This window comes from Artemia sp. Qi Xiang Cuo, chromosome 17, assembly GCF_049724085.1.
Source record: "Artemia sp. Qi Xiang Cuo chromosome 17, ASM4972408v1, whole genome shotgun sequence".
Classification (NCBI taxonomy): Eukaryota; Metazoa; Arthropoda; class Branchiopoda; order Anostraca; family Artemiidae; genus Artemia; species Artemia sp. Qi Xiang Cuo.
In genome coordinates this window covers 60,509,205-60,529,644 of record NC_142810.1, presented here as the reverse complement: position 1 = coordinate 60,529,644, position 20,440 = coordinate 60,509,205, and the positions used below count along the sequence as shown (strand labels likewise).

Genomic DNA, 20,440 nt, shown 5'->3' with positions numbered 1-20,440 from the left:
CAAAGCTATTAGCTTCTAATGCCCAGTTCCAGCTTTTAAACTAGTGACGCTAAGACAATCTAAAAACTTCACTGTTTTCTTTTTTTTAATCTATGTTTCCATAAAATGAACAGCAATTTGGAAGACATGGCAAAATGAAAGCGTAATATTATAGGCAGCTTAATAGCGCTGCCTAAGTAAACAACGACGTTGGCACAATGTATTATTTTTTTTTTTTGGTTTTTTGGTCTTAGACCAGGGCACTTCGTATTAAAGGAGTTGTCGTAGAAACTTCAAAGAGGGCTCATTCGATTGGAAATTGGAGTGGCTTGTTCCTCTTTTTAATAGTCGAAAGTGATTAGAAGGCAACTAACACCCCTTCCACGCCCACCATTTTCCCAAAGACTTCCAATCAAAATTTTGGGATAGCCATTTTGTTCAGCGTAGTTGATTTTCAGATAGAAATTATGCTTTTGAGGAAGACACTCCCCCACAGCCCTCAAGGCGAGGGTTGTAAGTTATGCCCTGGGGGCATATAAATTTTTATAGAAAGCGGTGTCGTAGAAACTTCAAAAAACGCTCATTTGATTGAAAATTGAAAGGGTTAGTGCCCTTTTTAATGGTCAAAAGTAATTGGACGGCAGCTAACCCCCTCTCGCGCCCACCTTATCCCCAGATACATCGTATCAAAATTTTGAGATAGCCATTTTGTTCAACGTAGTTGAAAGTTCTGAAAATTAGGACTTTGAGGGTGGCAATCCCCCACCAGCCCTCAGGGCAAGGGTTGTAATTTATGCCCTGGGGAATTATAAGGTTTTTTATTGAAAGAATTGCCGTAGAAACTACAGAAAGGACTCATTTGATTGGAAATTGAAATTGCTAGCACGCTTTCTAATAGTCAAAAGTATATGGAAGGCATCTAACACCCCTTTCACACCCACCACTTATGTAAACACATCCAATCAAAATTTTGAGATAGCCATTTTGTTCAAACTGATTGAAAGGTCTGAAAAATTATATCTAAGAGGATGACAGTCCCCCCAGAGCCCTCAGGGTAAGGGTTGTAAGTTATACCCTGGGGGCATATAATGTTTTTATAGAAAAATTTGTCGCAGAAACTTGAAAAAGGGCTCATTGGATTGGAAATTCAAAGGACTAGTACCCTTTTTAATAGTCAAAACTGATTTGAGATCAACTAATCCCCCTCTTGCGCCCACCTTTTCCCCAAACACATCCAATCAAAATTTTTAAAACATAAAATTGTCAAGAAAGGAAGAAAACGAGGACAATTAACAGCCAGTGAAACAATTGAAAAATTATGTTAATATTTCGGTCAAGACCTCCGCTTGACCGTTTTCAGTGCACAATAAAACTGATAAAAAAAAAAATAAAAGAACAAACTTTAAAATAAAAACACAAAACTAAAATTGGACAACCCTTCCTAAGTAACGGTGAAAGGGTAACTGAATAAAAAACACAGGTCTAAATGTCATTTCACAATTCCATTTTACGTAAAGTACTCTTAAAGGCTAATCGCTTTCCAGTTTGATTATTATCGGAGATTCTATTTGATTGCACAATATAATTTTTAAGAATGTATGTAAAAATGATCAGAATTAATAATTTCATCATAAATGGGACTTAGAAAAGTTTCTCCAGTGTCACTATTGAGAGCTACCTTTTGGCGAATGTGCTTTTGTGTTTCAACTGCCTCCCTGAAAACTTCCGTAAGACCTTTAACGGGGGCAACAATTGAGGTTTCGTCAAACAAAATTGAATTGTGCGGACTCTCATACACATGTTGCTACAAGGCGGAATCAAAAACCTCAGGTCTTTGGTGTAACCTCATGGCCTTGTCGAATGAGGATCTATGTTCAGATAACCTCTCCCCCAATTGCCGCTGGGTTCTACCAACATAAAAAAAAATCCACAAGAACAAGGAATTCTATGAACACTACTACCCAGAATGGGGCTGGTGTTATCTCTGCCGTTGTTGAAAAAGTTCTGTATAGTATTTGAATTCTTAAAGGCAACATTATGTTTATGTTTTTTAAATATTGTTTTCAGTTTGTCAGTCAATTTTGGAATATAGGGTAGAACAGTGAAAATTTTCTTATCATCCACCAATGGGACGGTATCTGTTGGGGTTAGTGGATTTGATGCATACTTTTCTGCTTTTTTTCGTCTTTTGTCTATAATGGTCTCAAGTATTTTTATAGGGTAGCCATTGCAAAATAAAATGTCCTTAATATAGTTCAATTATGAGACTATTTGAGGCTCTGAGCATATTCTTATTACTTTTTCAACCAAAGAATTTGCATAATTTTTCAATTTTTTCACTGCCTGTTAATTGTCCTCGTTTTGTTCCTTTCTTCGCGATTTTAGTTTTATCATGATTAGCCAGTGTGGTCTCAGAAATTATTTATCAAAATTTTTAGATAGCCACTTTGTTCAACGTAGTTAAAAGTCTTAGAAATTTGGTCTTTTAGAATGATAACCCCCTCAGAGCCGTCGGGGTTGTAAGTTATACCCTGGGGGCATGTACTGTTTTTATAGATAGTGATGTTGTAGAAACTTCAAAAAAGGCTCATTTGATTGGAAATTAGAAGGGCTTGTGTTCTTTTAAATGCTCAAAAGTGATTAAAGGATAACTAACACCCCTCTCACATCCACCATTTCCCCAAAGACATCCAATCAAAATTTTGAGATAGTCATTTTCTTTGACTTAGTTAAAAAACCTGGAAGTTATGTTTTTGAGGAAGACACTCCCCCCACAGCCCTCAGGGCAAGGGTTATAAGTCATGCCCTGGTGGTATTTAAGGTTATTTTTTATACAAAGCGTTGTCGTAGAAACTTCAAAAAGGAATCATTCGATTGGAAATTTAAACGGCTAGTTTCCTTTTTAATAGTCGAAAGTGATTGGATGGCAAGTAACCCCCCTCTAACGCCCACCATTTCCACAAGCCCATTCAACCAAAATTTTGAGATAGACATTTTTTGCAACGTAGTTAAAAGGTCCAAAAATTATGTCTTAGAGGATGACAACCCCCTCACAGGCCTCAGTTCAAGGACTGTAAGCTATGCCCTGGGGCATATAAGGTTCTTATAGAAAGTGTTGCCGTAGAACTTCAAAAAGGGCTCATTCGATTGGAAATTTAAAGGGCTAGTGCCCTTTTTAATAGTATGAAGTGATTGAAGGGCAACTATCTCCCCATTCAAGCCTACTATTTTCCCAAACACATCCAATTGAAATTTTGAGATAAGAATTTTCTTCAACGTAAAGTTCTGGAAATTAGGTCTTTGATGATGAGATCCCCCCCAACCCTCAGGGCAAGGTTCTAAGTTATGCCCTGGGGACATAGCAGGTTTTTATTGATTGCTGTGTCGTAGAGACTTCAAAAGGGCTCATTTGATTGTAAATTGAACGGGTTGTGCCTTTTTTAATAGTTGAAAGTGATTGGAGAGCAACTAACGCCCCCCCCCCTTCAGGCAGTCCATTTCCCCAAACACATCCAATCAAAATTTTGAGATCAGCATTTTGCTGGAAGTAGGTGAAAGTTCTAGAAATTAGGTTTTTGAGGATGACATCCCCCTTATAGCCCTCAGGGCAAGGATTGTAATTTATACTCTGGGGCATATAGGGTGTTTATAGAAAGCACTGTTGTTGAAACTCAAAAAGAGCTCATTCGATTTGAAAATGATTAGGCTAGTGCCCTTTTTAATAGTCGTAAGTGATTGGAGGGCTTGACATTTGTATAGTAATGATCGATGTGCGTACAATGTATTATTATTATTATTATTAATTTTTTTTTTTTTTAGACTAGGGCACTTCGTATCGAAGGAGATGTCTTAGGAACTTCGAAAAGGGCTCATTTGATTGGAAATAGAAAGGGCTAATGCCCTTTTCAATAGTCAAAAGTGATTGGAGGGTAATTAGTCCCCCTCCCAAGCCCACCCACCAATTTGCCCATTATGTTTAAAAACTAAATGTTGCCGTAAGATTAAATCAAAATTGCACTGTGTGCACTGTTGCACAAAATGCACTAGTTCCTAATAAGGAATCTCAGCAGTACACCGAGAATGACCGAGGGTATTATATTCAAACTTTCGGGGCTACCTCTGCTCTTAAAATTTGACCAAATAAAAATGGCGTAAGTGTATCCAAGCTATCAAAAAAAGTAAGCAGATTTTTTTTTTTGCGAATAGTATTAAGTTTTCAATTTCAGGTCAACTAGAGGAGGTATAAAACTAAATTAAACACTACTATTTGTGTTCAGATTTTTAAAAGGATGTATGTTGTCAAAAATTGCTGAAAATTTTTCTCCAGCATACAAACAGCAGGCCAAACTATAAAGTCTTAAAAAACGAAAAAATTTAAAGAATTATTTTCTTTTTCCCTGAAAAGACTAATGTCAATATAAGACGAACAATAATTACTTCAAAAAAAAAACTTTTTCCGCAAAATAAGTTTTTCAAAGAAAAGTAAAGAACTCCATTAAACCAAAAATGAGCAAAAATAAAACCAAATCATCTACCAAGCGTGAAACTATCACAAATCGGCATCGATAAATAAATGAAACCCAAAACAAACAGAAATTACATTAAATAACCGAGCCAAACTCAAAACGAGCAGAAACTAACATGAGTAGGGCTCAAAACCCCAATGCCATCCCAAGGCCAGAACAAAATTTGCACTTTATTGAAAAATAAAATGTGCATTGTCAGTTTAATATACATATACTGATATTTAGTAATCAAAATGTTAATACTATTTGATTTATTAAAGTTATAAAAGTAAAAACATTTATATTTTTCTGTAAAGTGTAAATTATGTTTTGCCCTTGGAAAGGCATAGGGGTTTTCAGCCCTACTCATGTTAATTTCTGCTCGTTTTGAGTTTTACTAGGTTATTTATTGTAATTTCTGTTCGTTTTGGGTTTCATTTATTTATGGATACTGATTTGTGGTAGTTTCACGCTTAGTATATTTTGATTTTATTTTTGCTCATTTTTGGTTTAATGGAGTTCTTCGTTTTTCTTTGAAAAACTTATTTTGTGGAAATTTTCTTTCGTTGCGTCACAGCTAAAACCAGGGCCACATCCAGGGGGATGTTTGAACCCAATCATCCCTTGAATTTTTTTATGTCAGGGACCAGTCTTAAACACGCAGGGGAAAACACCCTTATCTGAAACTTTTTGACTTTTTACATCTACAATGAAAAAAAATTACATTATCTGGATGAATTTTTTGCCCATCTTCATGAGCTGGCTCATTCATGCAAGATATTTTCGTAGAATAAGGAATAAAGGAATAAATTAGGAATAAAAAGGAATAAATTTAAAAGGAGAAAACGAACAACGAAAAGGATATTTTCCTGATAATTAGGGTCAAGGATCCAACAATAACCGTCACCCTAACAGAGATCTTGGATACGGCCCTGGTAAAATCGAAACATCACTAACAACTATTGTTAACTCCAACTTAAACATCAGCTCAAACAATAAACCAGCTCAAACATCAATAATATTTGTAGAGACATTTTCATTCGACTATTGAGCAAAATGCACGATATGTGACTTGACAAATCTCTCGCTACTGAAATTAGAAAATTAATTAATGGAATTAATTGATCATTAATTATCTCCATCAGTTTTTTTCATCTGAGAGAGTCTGGTGTTGGTCTTTCAGCAAATATGATACTGGTAGCCATTTTTCAATAATGATAACTTTTTTGCCTCTCTAATTTCACTGCTACTTTTATTTTTATTAGCGTATTTTTATTAGCTGGTGGCATTGGTATACTTCTATAACGTGTCTGTATGATCATTTATTATTCTTGGTACCTTTTTAAAACCTTAGTTAAAAAAAAAAAACTATCCGAAAAATATGTTTTTCAAAGACAAGCAGTGTTATACTAAATTTTAAAATTAGCAAAAAATAAAGTCCTATAATAGTTCAAACTTCAAACGACCAGAAATTACTGTACAAGAATAAATATAAAAAAAAATACAAGACACCCAAAGCAAAGCAAAGCAAGAATGTAAAAAAAATTACTTTTTTAATGCTCTTTACCTTAGGGGAGGGGGTGTTACGAAAAATAACTATACAAAACACATCAAAAATTTGTTCACGTGCATTTTTCCTACTTTTTTATTAGTCGGGCAAAAATTTCGGGGGAGGTGTGTGTGTATGTAAGAGGATTCAAATACGGTACCACCCCCCCCCCCCGGATGAGGCCTTGTCAACAAAACATAATTTTCTTCCTCTTTTAGAACCGGCCTTGGTTAATGTAAAGTGATAATAGCTAGAAATCGATGTAAAGCTACGAACAGCGTTGTTATATAGGCTATGAATAACAAAAGGATAACAGATAATGTTCAAATATTTTTTAATGCTCTTTACCTTATCTGCTCAGATGAGTCTTCTCACACTTAATGGTACAGGTTGTTCAGGATAACAGATAATGTTGAAATTTTTTTAATGCTCTTTACCTTAGCTGCTCGGATTGGTCTTCTCACACTTAATGGTACAGGTTGTTCAGGATAACAGATAATGTTCAAATATTTTTTAATGCTCTTTACCTTAGCTGCTTGGATTGGTCATCTCACACTTAATGGTGCAGGTTGTTCATTTGTCCTCTAGGCAAAAATACAAGAAACCCAAAGCAAACGGAAACAAAAATAAGTGACTATATCGAACAAAAGGATAACAGATAATGTTGTAGATGAATAAATAAATCCTAAAACGAGTAATAGGCTACTCAACTCTAACATAAAATAAATTAAAATTACTAAAAACAGGAGTTTTGCTGCTACAACCCTCCACCCTAGCCGTAAATCTTTCAGCACCTTCTAAACGTAGTTTCAATAGTTTGCTTTAATTTTTCAAAGTATGAATAAAAAAAAATCCTTATAAAAATAAAGATGACAAGAAATAACTAATGTACATACACTTAATATTAATACCTAAATTTTCAATACTTGAAAATCTCAGCAATCCACAATCCACGATGTTACTTAATAGTATTTTTCTATTTTTTCAATATTATAAATATAGAGAAAGTTTAAAATATAAATCCTTTTCTTTAAAGTGTAAATGAAACTACATGTCTTAAAAATTTTATTTTTGGGCAAGGGGGTGGTAGTAGACAAATTCCTCTTTTAGAAATATATCTACTATTTAGCCATTTTAGGACTTATTTTTTCATTTGTATCAGTATGTGTTATATTTAAATTTAATATGATTATTTATTTGTATTTCTCTTCGTCTTTAGTTGTATTTGTTCTTAACAGTAAAATCTGATCGTTTTTTGTTTAAATTACTATAGGAGTTTGTATTTGCTTGTGTTATATTTTATTAAGCCTCTTAGATTTTTTTAAAAAACTTTGTTTCTGGGCAGTTCTTTAAAGTAATTTCTGTTCGCTTTTTATTGTCAAAGTTCTACCAGTGTTTAACATGATGAACATGATTCCAATTTTTCACAATCTAAGGATTAGAGTTGAAATATCAAATTATAATTCAATCTATATGAGGTGATCTGAGCATTGACTTAGATTGTTTTCATAATATATATGATTAAAATTTGTTCATTTTGAAACGAAGGTTTGAAACAGTTTTTGAACTAAGATTTCAATTTAAGATTGATTTATAAATCATATACTCGAAACAATTCTTTAGTTAGAATGTTTAACATATTAGATATGAATGAAAATTAGATGTATCGCTCACCTTTCTTTATTTCTGACTCTTTAAATTCTTTTATTTGTTAATTTAATTCTTGTTTTTACTAGGTTTGGTAGAAAAAAAATTCATAGTGACAACCTAAATGCACTTAATATGTTTTTATTGGGTTCAATACCCCTCTCGACATTCTCCGAAAATTCAAAATCTAATATCCTAATCATTCTTGAGATATTTCACATACACTCTTTTAACCACCTAGACGCAAATAGTATCTTTTGATTTATTTTAATATCTTCCTAAGCATTCTTTCAACGTTTCAACTTAATGTCAACTGTGCCTAAGACACTCCGCGCACCATTTTAAAAACCTGGTTGTACTTTGTGTCTGTTGATTTAGCTCAAAGTCCTCCAGCACATTCCCTGGAAGTCTCAACTAAATTCCAATCAGCCGCTCTTCAGGTATTGCTTATGCACCTTTTTGAAAAAGAGGATGCACATAATGTCTTTTGATTTAAAATTCCACTGTTAATAATATTCACAGTCACAAGTAGTTGGAAGAATTCAAAACCACAAGTAATTTTAGTCAAAGTCACAAGTTGTCGCAATCACCTTCGGCTATTGTCATATTTCGAAGCAGCCATAATCTTAAATTGTCATAAGGGTCCCAATAATCAAATTTGCATACTGTAAGCAGTTGTAGTAATCATACTAGTACTAGACAAGTAATCGTACTAGTAAGTAATACAATTGATAAGAGCCAGAAGTATTCGGAGTTGCAAGTATTCACAGTCACAAGTTGTCTCAGTTCCAGACGCGATTAGTCACATTAGCAGGTCAACAAGTGCTCGCAACCAAAATTCATTGCGATAGCATTCGTAAGTAGTCGCTTCCAAGTAGTAACAGTCGAAAGTTGTCACATTCGTCAGTTGTCTTAGTCAAAAGTAGTCACAGGAGAAGTCGCAGAAGTACTAGTACCCCTGACTATTCAAGTCAATGTCCTCAGCAGTTCCTAAGGTATTATAAATGCGCCCATTTGATATTTTGAATTCACATAGTGTCTTTTGATTTATGAGGAAATTTCTCTCAACATTTTCTTAAGTTAGCCTCTTCAAAACCACACAGGGTCCGAAATTCTCTCCTTTTCTAGTAATAATACTATATGTGAACTAGGGACAAATTGTATAATTTACAACCTTTGCCTTGTGGTCGGTCGTGATCACGTCGTTCCTGCAGGCAGAGACCTTTTGTGCATTTTAAATAAATGATTGTCTCAACTGCTTGTTCTTTGTTAAAAGACAGGGGAGGCATATAAAAAGGGCTAGGGGGCGGGTTGCCCTCTCATTACTTTTGAGTATTCTCCTTTAAATGCTCCAAAAGTTTAAGCTTAATACCCTCAATTGTATCTGATATCTTGCTGATATGCCTTTTTCACAACCAACATGTTCAAGATCTGATTTAATTATTTTTTTTCAGTATTCCCTCCAATATTTTCTGAAAGTTTCAATTTGATACCCTAAGCCTTTTTAAAGATCTATGATAAAAATTCTCTGCTTCCCTGACAATACATAAACAACGTAACAACGTAACAATACACATAAACAACGGGCAAACTGCATAATTTAATTCCTTTACCAGCGGGTTGGGAAGGGGGGTTATGTTATCCCTGGACTTACAGATATGTTATATTTTTATTATTTTTAACTGTTACCTTTCTCATAAATTTGGTCAGAGTTGAGAGGGGATCAAGTAAAAAGAGAAAGGGGACTAGTTGCTCAGTTCTCCTACCTTAGCCCCTTATGACTATATCAAAAGTTATGTCACTATCGAGAGAGGGGATGTCTAAAAAGCGCAAGAGGGATTAGTTGCTTTCCTACCACTGTTTAGCACCCCCTTAAAAATACTCTGAAGCTTTGACATACCCTGAGCCGTTCCTGAAGTATTGCTGATGTGCCCATTTTATAACCGGCATGCATATAGTTTTGTGGCATTATCTTCAACATTTCTAGAAAGTTTCATGTTAATAACCTTAGCCATAATGAAGACCCAGCATCGAAAATGTCCCCATTTCGCGGAACAAAACCTTTATGTAAACAATGAACAATTTGAACAACACACACCCCTTAATCTGAGAGTACCATGTCATTTCCAGAAGCATAGCTATTTGACTGTTTTGAACAAAATTATCAATCTCAAAAATTCTCATCGAGCGTCTTCGGGGGGCTGCTACAAAAGCAAGAAAAGGGGGCTTGTGCTGATTAATCCATTTTTGAACATCAAAAGGTTCAATGGAACTTCAAGTTTCAAACCAATTACCCCCCCCCCCCCCTCCCCAGGTTTCAACGATAACCAATGAAACTCAGAGAGGAAAGAAAATAAAATGAAAAATAAAACAAAAAAAGGTGAAAAAACGAGGATTTTGTCTGCCAGTGGCGAACCATGAACAAGAAGAAATAAGCAAATATTTTGACAAGGACCTCCGCCGAGTCGTCCTCAGTGCTAAACAAAAAAGAAAGAAAAGAAAAAGAAACCAACGAAAATAAAACCTTTCGAAGTTTACTTTTCAAGCACAGAACAGAAACTAAATAAAAACCAGGTTGGAATCAATGAAAAAGAAAACTTCCAAGATGATTGGGCAATAATCCTTTGTTTTGCTTTTGCTTTGGCTGGCCTATAGATTTGTTTATCATTTGATGTTCAAATAGGTTCTTTCAAGTTCTTTCAATGCAAACATCCCCTCAGACACACAGGCACAGAGCGAGATAGACGAAAAATACCTAAAACACAGAGTCAGACACAAAATCGCGCCAAGACACACATAGAGACAAGTAAACATCTGCTCACACACACAGGCGCAGAGACAGAGAGGCAAAAACACTTACAAACACACAGATTCAGACACAAAATCCTACAAAGACCGAGAATAGACAAGCAAACATCCGCTCGGATATATATGCATAGAGCGATAAGTAGATCAACATACCTCTAATCAGACATAAATTCACAAATAGACAGAAATAGAGACAAACAAACATCCTTTGAGACACAGGCTCAAAGAGAGAGAGAGAGAGAGAGAGAGAGAGAGAGAGAGAGAGATAGAGAGAGAGAAAGAAAGAAAGAGAGATAAAATAGCAACAAAAAAACTGAGTCAGAAACAAAATCTCATAAAGACAGACGTAAGGACAGTCAAGCATCCACTCAGAGACGAAGGCTCATAGTGAGAGAGAGGAAAATACCTACGACACAGAGTCAGACACAACATCACACGAAGACAGACATACACGCAAGCAAACATCTGCTCAGACGCACAGGCACCGAGATAGAGAGGCGAAAACACTTACAAACACCCAGAGTCCGACAAAAAATCACACAAAGCCTGGACTATAGACAGTTGGGTTCATTTAGGTTCACTAGGCGTGGCGCACCACACTAAGTGATTTTACCTCAGTGAATTTAGTTTCTGACTCTATGTGCCTTTGGTATTTTGCTTTCTCTCTCTCCGTGCCCTATGTTTCTGAACGGATGTTTGCTTGTCTCTTTTTCTGTCTTTGTGTGATTTTGCGTCTGACACTGTGTGATTGTTGGTATTTTTGCTTCTTTCTCTCTCTGTACCGATGTGTCTGAGCAGAGTGTGATTTTATGTCTGACTTTGTTTGTTTGTAGGTATTCCTCTCTCTCTCTCTCTCTCTTTCTCTCTCTCTCTCTCTCTCTCTCTCTCTCTCTCTCTCTCTCTTTCTCTCTCTCTCTCTGTGCCTATGTACTTGAGAGAATGTGTACTTTTCTCTGTGTCTGTCTATGTTGAATTGTGTGTCTGACTCTGTGTTTTTTAGGTTTTTTTCTGTCTCTTACTATGCCTGGGTAAGCAGATGTTTTCTTGTTTCTATGTCTGTCTTTGTATAGTTTTGTATATGACTCTCTGCGTTTGTGGGTATTTTGTTTCTCTCTCTCTCTCCTTGCGCCTATGTGTCTTAGCGGATGTTTGCTAGTCTCTATGTCTGTCTTTAGATGATTTTGCGTCTGACTCCGTACGTTTGTAGATATTTTCACCTCTTTCTCTTTCTCTGTGCCTTTGTGCCTGAGCGGATGTTTGCTTCTGTCTATGTCTATCTTTGTGTGATATCGTGTCTGATTATGTGTGTTTGCAAATAGTTTTGCCTCTCTCCTTCTCTGTGCCTTTGTGTCTGAGCAGATGTTTGCTTGTCTCAATGTCTGTTTCGTTGAATCTTGTGTCTAATCTTTTGTCTCTCTGTGCCTGTGCATCTGAGTGTATTTTTAAATGTCTCTTTGCCTGTCTTTGTGATTTCATTTCTGATTCAGTGTGTTTGTAGGTATTTTTCTCTCTTCTTCTCTCTCTGTGCCTGTATGTCTGAATGTATGTTTGCTTGTCTCTACGTCCGTGTTTCTGTGATTTTTAGCCTTACTCTGAGTGTTTGCAAGTGTTTTTGCCTCCATTTTTCTGTGTCAGTGTGTTTGAGCGAGAGTTTGCTTGTCTCTATTTCTGTGTTTGAGTGATTCTGTATCTGAATCTGTGTTGTAGGTGTTTTTCCTCTCTCTCACTTTCTGCTTTTTTGTCTGAGTAGATATTTGCCTGTATCTATGTTTGTCTTTGTGTGACCTTGTGTCTGACTCAGTGTGTTTTCTAAGTATTTTTACCTCTCTCTGTCTAGGCTTGTGCGTATCAGTGGATGTTTCCTTGTCTTAATGTCTGTCATTCTGTGAATTTGTGTTTGAGTATGTGCGTTTGTAGGTATTTTTACCCTTCTCTCTCTCTAACTCTCTCTCTATTTCTCTCCCCCCTCTCTCTCTCTCTCTCTTTCTCTATCTCTCTCTTTCCGTCTCTCTCTTTCTCTTTGTACATGTGTGTCTGAGCGAATGTTTGCTTTACTCAGTGTCTGTCTTTGTGTTATTTTGTGTCTAACTCTGTGCAATTGTAGGTTTTTGCTTCTCTGTCTGTTTGCCTGTGTGAATGAGTGGATGTTTATTTGTCTCTATGTATCTCTTTGTATGGATTCATGTCTGACTCTGTGTATTTGTAGATACTTTTTCCTCTCTCTCTCTCTCTCTCTCTCTCTCTCTCTCTCTCTCTCTCTCTCTCTCTCTCTCTCTCTCTCTCTCTCTCTCTCTCTCTCTCTCTCTCTCTCTCTCTCTCTCTCTCTCTCTCTCTCTCTCTCTCTCTCTCTCTCTTTCTCTGTGCCTGTGTCTGAGTAGATGTTTACTTGTCTCTATGTCGTTCTTTGTTTGATTTTGTGTCTGACTTGTGCGTTTGTAGGTATTGTTCCTCTCTCTCTCTCTCTCTCTCTCTCTCTCTCTCTCTCTATATATATATATATATATATATATATATATATATATATATATATATATATATATATATATATATATATATATATATATATATATATATATATATATATATATATATATATATATATATATATATATATATATATATATATATATAAATATAAAAATATATATATATATATATATATATATATATATATATATATATATATATATATATATATATATATATATATATATATATATATATATATATATATATATATATATATATATATATATATATATATATATGTATATATACATATATATATGCCTCTTTGTCTGAGCAGATGTTTGCTGGTCTCTTCGCCTGTATTTTTGTCATTCTTTGTCTGACTCTATGTGTTTTATGTATTTTTCCTCTCTCTCTCTTTGCCTGTGTTTTCTCTCTCTCTCTCTCTCGCTCTTTCTCTCTCTCTCTCCGTCTCTCTTTCTCTCTCTCTCTCTCTCTCTCTCTCTCTCTCTCTCTCTCTCTCTCTCTCTCTCTCTCTCTCTCTGTCTCTCTCTCTGTATCTCTGTCTCTCTCTCTCTCTCTCTCTCTCTCTCTCCTCTCTCTCTCTCTCTCTCTCTCTCTCTCTCTCTCTCTCTCTCTCTCTCTCTCTCTCTCTCTCTCTCTCTCTCTCTCTCTCTCTCTCTCTCTCTCTCTCTCTCTCTCTCTCTCTCTCTCTCTCTTTCTTCTCTCTCTTTCTCTCGGTGCTTGTGTGTCTAACCTGATATTTGTTTTTCTCTGTGTCTGACCATGCGTGATTATTTGTCTAACTCAGTGCTTTTGTAGGTATTTTTATCCCTCTATCTCTGCCTGTGTGTCTGATTGTATGATTGCTTGTCTAAATGTTTGTCTTTGTGCGATTTTGTGTATGAATCTATGCGTATATAGGTAATTTTGCTTCTCTGTCTCTGTGCCTGTGTGAATGAGCGGATACTTGTTTGTCTCTATGTCTGTCTTTTTGTGATTTTATGGTTGACTCCGTGTGTTTGTAGGTATTTTCCATCTCCCTCCATGCCTGTGGGTCTGAGCGTATGTTTGCTTTTTCTCTATGACTGTCTATGTGTGATTTTGTGTTAAACTCTTTATGTTTTTTAGGCATTTTTGCCCCCCGCCCTCTCTCTGTGCCTTTGCGTCGAAGCCGATGTTTGATTGTCTCTGTGTCTGTCATTGTGTGATTTTGTTTCTGACACAGTATGATTGTAATTATTTTTACATGTGTCTCTTTGCCTGTGTGTCTGAGCAGACGTTTGCTGGTCTCTATATCCGTCTTTATGTGATTTTGTGTCTGACTATGTATTTGGAGATTTCTTGCCTCTCTTTTTCTTTGCCTGTATGTTTGACCGGATGTGTGTATTACTTTATGTCTGAATCTGTGTGTTTGTAAATACTTTTGCCTCTGTCACTCTTTTTCTATGTGTCTAAGCAGATATTTTTTGTCTCTATGTCTGTCTTTGTGTGGTTTTGTGTCTGACTCTTTGTGTTTGTAAGTATTATTCCGTCTCTCCCTATGCCTTTGTGTCTGAGTGGATGTTTGTTTGTCTCTATGTTTATCTTTGTGTGATTTTCTGTCTGACTGTTTGTTTGTAGATATTTTTGCGTCTATTTCTCTGTGCCTCTATGTCTGAGTCGAAGTTTGCTTGTCTCTATGTCTGTCTTTGTATAATTTTATGTATGACTCTATATGATGGTTTATATTTTTGCCTCTCCCATTCTATGCCTATATGTCTGAGAAAATGTGTGCTTGTCAGTGTGGATTTTGAAAAAAGATCTAGCTCATCTCTCTGAGACTTTGGTAAAAGTTCTATTCACCTATCTCAGTTTCTATCCTCTATCCTCTATGAGCCTGGTAGTAGTGTCTGTGTCTCTGAAAGTTCCTTTTCTTACATCTCCGACTTTTTAATAAACATTCTAAACGTTTTACTTGCTAGGATATCCTAAAATTGAAACATAACAAAGCAATGCATAAATATTTTTATTGAAATAATGACATGTAGAATATTAACATAAAAATATGTTTCATAAATTATTTTACATTATTAATATCATTGAACAACTTTGGATATTTTCAATATGTTCCATAAGATAATTCATCAGGTTCTTTCTTAATAGTGTAGCTATTTTCTTCTCTTAGTTCGTGACCAATAGCATGATCGATAATCAATTTTGAGCCACTCACAATGTTTACTGTCGTGTCAGCTACAGGTTTAATATGCGTTTCATTTTTGGTATTATTGGGTTCATTGACTATATCTGTTGGTATATGATCAATGGTAGTATCAATTTTTATATACGCTTTATTTTCAATCAATTCATCTTGATACCTTGTGGTTATATTATATACAAATGCCTTTTTTATTTTATAGTTTGGTCTTGGTTTTTTATAAATATGTCCAGATTCTAAGAGGATGGCCTTAATATCTACAGTTTGGTCTTGATTCTTATGAATTCAACAGGATTTTTATGTATTGGTCATGATTTTTTAGAGGTTGGCCATTATTTCTACAGTTTAGCTTTGGTTTCTATGGTTTGGTCTGGATTTCTAGGGTTGGCTTTGATTTTTTCAGTTGTTTTTTGGATTTCTGTGGTTTTGTCTGGATTTATTGGGTTGGCTCTGATTTCTACAGTTTGGTCTTATTAATAGAAGTTTTCTGAGAGAATAAACTTGTGGCGATTTCAAACATTTCCTAGAAGGCATAGAAAATGAAAAACCCTAAGAACTATAGTCCCTTAGAATTATAAACCCTAAGAATTCCTTGGCAACAAGAAAAATCAATTTTTGCATTTTCCTCTGAAAAAAGAAATCCTTCAATTGCGGTCTTACTAATAGAAGTTTTCTGTGAAAATAAATTTTTTTGCAAAATAAAACATTGCCAAGAGGCCCTAGAAAGTTATTTTCCCCCTGACTCTACAGTTTGGTCTTATCAATAGAAGTTTTCTGCGAAAATAAATTTGTGGCAATTTCAAACATTGCCGAAAGGCCCTAGAAAATGGTGCTGAATGGAAACAAAAAACTGAATCTTTTTAGTCGGTATATATGAAAACCCTTAGAATTATAGATGTCTAGAATTATGAACCCAGAGAATTCCTTGAGCAACAATGAAAATGAATTTTTCGCATTTTTCTCTTAAGAAAAGAAATCATTAAGTTGTAGTTTTATTAATAGAAGTTTTCTATGAAACTAAATTTTTGTCTATTTCAAACATTGCCCAGAGATCCTAGAAAATGGTGTTGAATAGAAACAAAATAATGCTTAAATATATATAACTTTATTAATTTCAACTTTATGCATACTCCAATACTATGTAATCATTTTCGAAAGGTATTAGTTAGGAGTCTGCTTCAACTTTATGCATACTCCAATACTATGTAATCATTTTCGAAAGGTATTAGTTAGGAGTCTGCATCCCCTCAGATTTCACTCTCTTCAAAAATTAAAAAATTATTGTCAACACATCCCTCTAAAAAAATGCATCTCTTGGGGAGTCAACATTCCTTCAGATTTACCATTTGTTGGTAAACGACCCGTTTAAAATTTTAACCCTTTGAGTCGGTCGCTAGCGCAACCCAAATAATTTTTTTATTAACTATCACGATTACAGAATAAATTAAATTAATTTTCTCATATCAATTGAGAACAATTTTAACTTCAATCCAATTCCAAAAATAGATACAAAATCCCAGTCCTCTGATCGCGTGTTTTCATTTTTCCAGGTCAGTCTATTATATAGGTTATATTCCTTTCTGTATTACAATTAAATGGTCGTAATAAATGATATTCTGGTCGGTTTATATGGTGTGGAACCAGGAGTAGCGGGTTTATCACTCGTTCTTACGGTTGGAATAATTGATTTTCTGGTCGGTTTACACAATATACAGTGTACCCGTCGTTTGTATAGATATACAAGGTTAAAATAACTGATATTCTGGTTGATTTGGTGTAAAATTATGAGTCTGTCCATAATATTAATTATGTTGTTCAGTCACCAAAGGGTTTTCCAAACTGACACAGATAGAAGCAATTGTAAACTATATTTAAACACTCAAATTGAAAGAAAAATATCAAAAATATAGTTTCTCTATCGTGACTCAAACAGATGCATGCGTGTTATTTTTACTTTGACATATTTGGAGTGCTGCTTGCATGTAAAGATAGACATGGTTGGACTATATGGTATTTCAGTCTCTTTGTACAATATTTTTAGTCTTGCCGGTGTACTGGCAAGGTTTAGTTTCCATATAAGGCTATATCTTCCATATGATTAGTCTTGACGGGGGTCATGTGGCTGTATTTCCTGCGACCTTGCTAGTCTCCTGTTGTTTTTTTACATTTTTGGCAAAATATTTACTGTTGTGAAGGCAGCCAGGTGAAAATAAGGTACTTCCTCCCTTAGCTTTCCATGAGTATTCTCCTGAATATTTTTGCTAAGGATCTTCAAAAAGGATATAAGAAATACTGTTAATTTCCTCCCCCAATTGAGAAATCCTCTGCCTAAGAGTTAAGTTGTGCATTTTAGTTTTTTTGGCATTTATTTGGTTTTGCTTCAACACCACGAATTTTTCTTTTAGGCGGTTTTTCGATAGCCTTGAAGAAATGGCAAGGTCATACGGTATGCTTGTAAATGACAGATGCTTTAATGGCCAGTGCAGAAATGGATACAGAGACGTTGAAGCTGTTCTCCGTAAATATCAGAAAATGAATCCAAAGTTGAATTTCGTCTTCGTTATAACATCAAAAAAGAATGATGATATTTACCGTGAGTATAAAGTATTTTTACTCTTGTTTCATTTTTTTTTCTTTTTCTTTTGTTGAGATAATTTTAGGAGATAGCTTGTTACCTTTGACTAGTGCTCCTGATATCACCACATTTGAAGTTCCTGTAATAAAAAAATGGTCTCCGAATGCAAATGGCTGCAGGATTTGGTTGTCTAAGCCCGTAGCCTTTTCTTTTGCAAACTTCTAAATCCGGAACTACAAATATTGAAGGATAATTTCATGTAAATCTGAAAGTGTAGAGCAAAGACGTCCAATTATTCTCAACCTGTCACCTATATTGATTCTAAGGCTCGTCAGTCCTTTTCAGTGAATTTATCCTCATGCCCTTAAGTAAGGACCGGATACAGCAAAGATAAGCCATCCCTAAAGATTTAGATCTTTGCTGATCATATCTTCGTTATTGAATCAATGAATGACAAATAGTTCTGCGGATGGAATAACTAAAGAAGAGAATCCAGAGACCACAGAGACCACTGACAGTCAGTTCTGTGAACGGCACAGTCATGCAAAACAAGAGTTTTGCGAACGACACAGTCATATAAAGTCATTGTTTTTGGTGTCTAAGGCTGCTTAAGAGAAGATCCCAAAACTGAGCTCGTCATTGAAGAGACTCTCCCTGTCAGATGATGAATAATCTTCCATGTAAGTGATAAGATCTTGAAGGAGAACCAGAAAGGATGATGAAGATGTGTGTAGGAGAACGTTGGACGTTCTCCTACGTCAAGCCCGTATCAAATTTAGAATGACCTGTTACGTGATAGAAGTTCTGAATCGGTGACTGATAGTTAAGGTTAGGATAAAAATTATTGGTTTTGAGAGCATAATTAAACCGATTTTCAAAATCACGGAGAAAATGTAGTGAAGTCGATGACGAGTAAAGGGGATGAGAAGCTGCAAAGTAACAACGATTAGTTTGCTAACAATCTCGGACACCCAGAGCTTCACGGTTCAACAAGGGGAACTCAACAAAAGAAATTCATTATAAATCTAAAAAAACACCAGATACCACACCTATCACACCACACCACAGTCGATCACGCCACAATTTATCACACCAAACCTATCTTTAGCTATTCGAAAATCCTGTAACTAGAAAAGTAAGGCGCTACATAGACACAATTCATGACATTTCATATGGACTATGACATATCCTAAATAATAATCAAGCATACTTAAAAGGTCAGCAAAATATAAAATTCAGCGAAAGTGACAATTGCACTGCTATGAAGCTGTGAACAGTTTATCATCCGATGGAAACCAAATTATCACAATGTGGGTAAGAGACAGTTAGAACTTAGGGTAGTGAAATGGCAGGTGAAGGAGCTATGGCTGGGATATCTTTGATAATGTTATGGGGCAGGACATCTTATTTTATTTTCTCAAAGCTGTTGGAAGGCGGTAATGAGAAGTTGGTAGGAAGGACAGAAAAAAATTGGCAAGGTCAAATTGAATCTAAGGAAACGAATAAATTACTCCCTGAAGTTACTCCAATACTAACTAAAACATTATGTGACTTAAAAGTTCAGATATAAAAACACTCACTGGAAGCCATATCAGGAATGAAAGGTTTTTAAAATAGCATTACCAAGTACAAAAGACTGTAAAAAATGGTAAAGACCATTTTTACCAACTCCGGAAGAGGACCACTGTCAAAATGAGTAGGTATCTGATAGAAGAATTTCCAGCTAGGTAAAAAACTGAAATATTCTAATGTAAATATTCAATTCAAAATATTCTAATCGAAACATTCTATCCGAAATATTCTAAAATATTAATATCAAGCTGAAGGGTATACTAGGTGAGGTAGAAAATTAATAACAAGTGAAATATATGGCAAGGGAGGCCAACTTCATCAATTGCTTCATTAACAGCCAATTAAGCATGGTATTTTAATTAGTGTGATCACAATAGTAGAAGTGACCCTATAACTCCCACGAGTACACCATATATGGGCATAGAGTCATTAGGGAGAAGGGCCTTATTGACTCCCACGATGACCACGTGGTTTATGGTTTTCTCAGTGAGAATGAAAAAACAGATGAAATTCTCACTTGAAAAAACATGAATTTTGTCACAGTTATGAAATTATAACTTGAAAACCATGAATTTTGACGAATGGAGTTCGTGGGGTATTTTTTTTCTAGTTTTTAGAAACTTAATTTGTCCCAAGTCAGGGTTTTTCAAGTGTGAATTAAAAAATTTTGTCAAATTTCATGGTTTTTCAAGTGAGAATTTAATAAATGTGACAAAATTAGTGTTTTTTCAAGTGAGAATTTCATCTGTTTTTTCATTCTCACTTAGAAAACAATAAACCACGAGGTGCTGTCACGAGTCAGACCACCTGTGCTGTCGACCTCAATTCACCTATCGTGAATCAATAATTCCACTGAGACACAACAAATTAATTTTCCCTTTCTTGACAGATCAATCAATCAATGACATCATCTGTCAGACTTTAAAAATTTTCGCCTAGAAACATTTCTCCAGGAATAGATCCAAAATCATTAATGTCTTTGCCTCGGGAACAGTTCTACTGGTCGAACTCCCCAGGATATTAATAACCCCAGGCCATGGACACAATTAGGCAAGAAACATCTTAGCGATGACTTGTTTTAGCGCGCGAAAAGGTTTCCAAATAATTTGAAATGCATTGACGCAGAGATGCCAATAACA

The 20,440-nt window shown here is 35.2% G+C and overlaps 1 protein-coding gene across 1 annotated transcript in view; it reads left to right on the top strand.

Moving 5' to 3' along the window:
* LOC148942427 (protein argonaute-2-like) overlaps nucleotides 1-20,440 on the top strand; it is a 295,554-nt gene that overhangs the window by 173,606 nt on the left and 101,508 nt on the right. Inside the window, exon 16 of the mRNA XM_089103040.1 lies at nucleotides 17,560-17,747. Coding sequence (XP_088959166.1) covers nucleotides 17,560-17,747 — 188 coding nt within the window. The remainder of the gene's footprint in view (nucleotides 1-17,559; nucleotides 17,748-20,440) is intronic.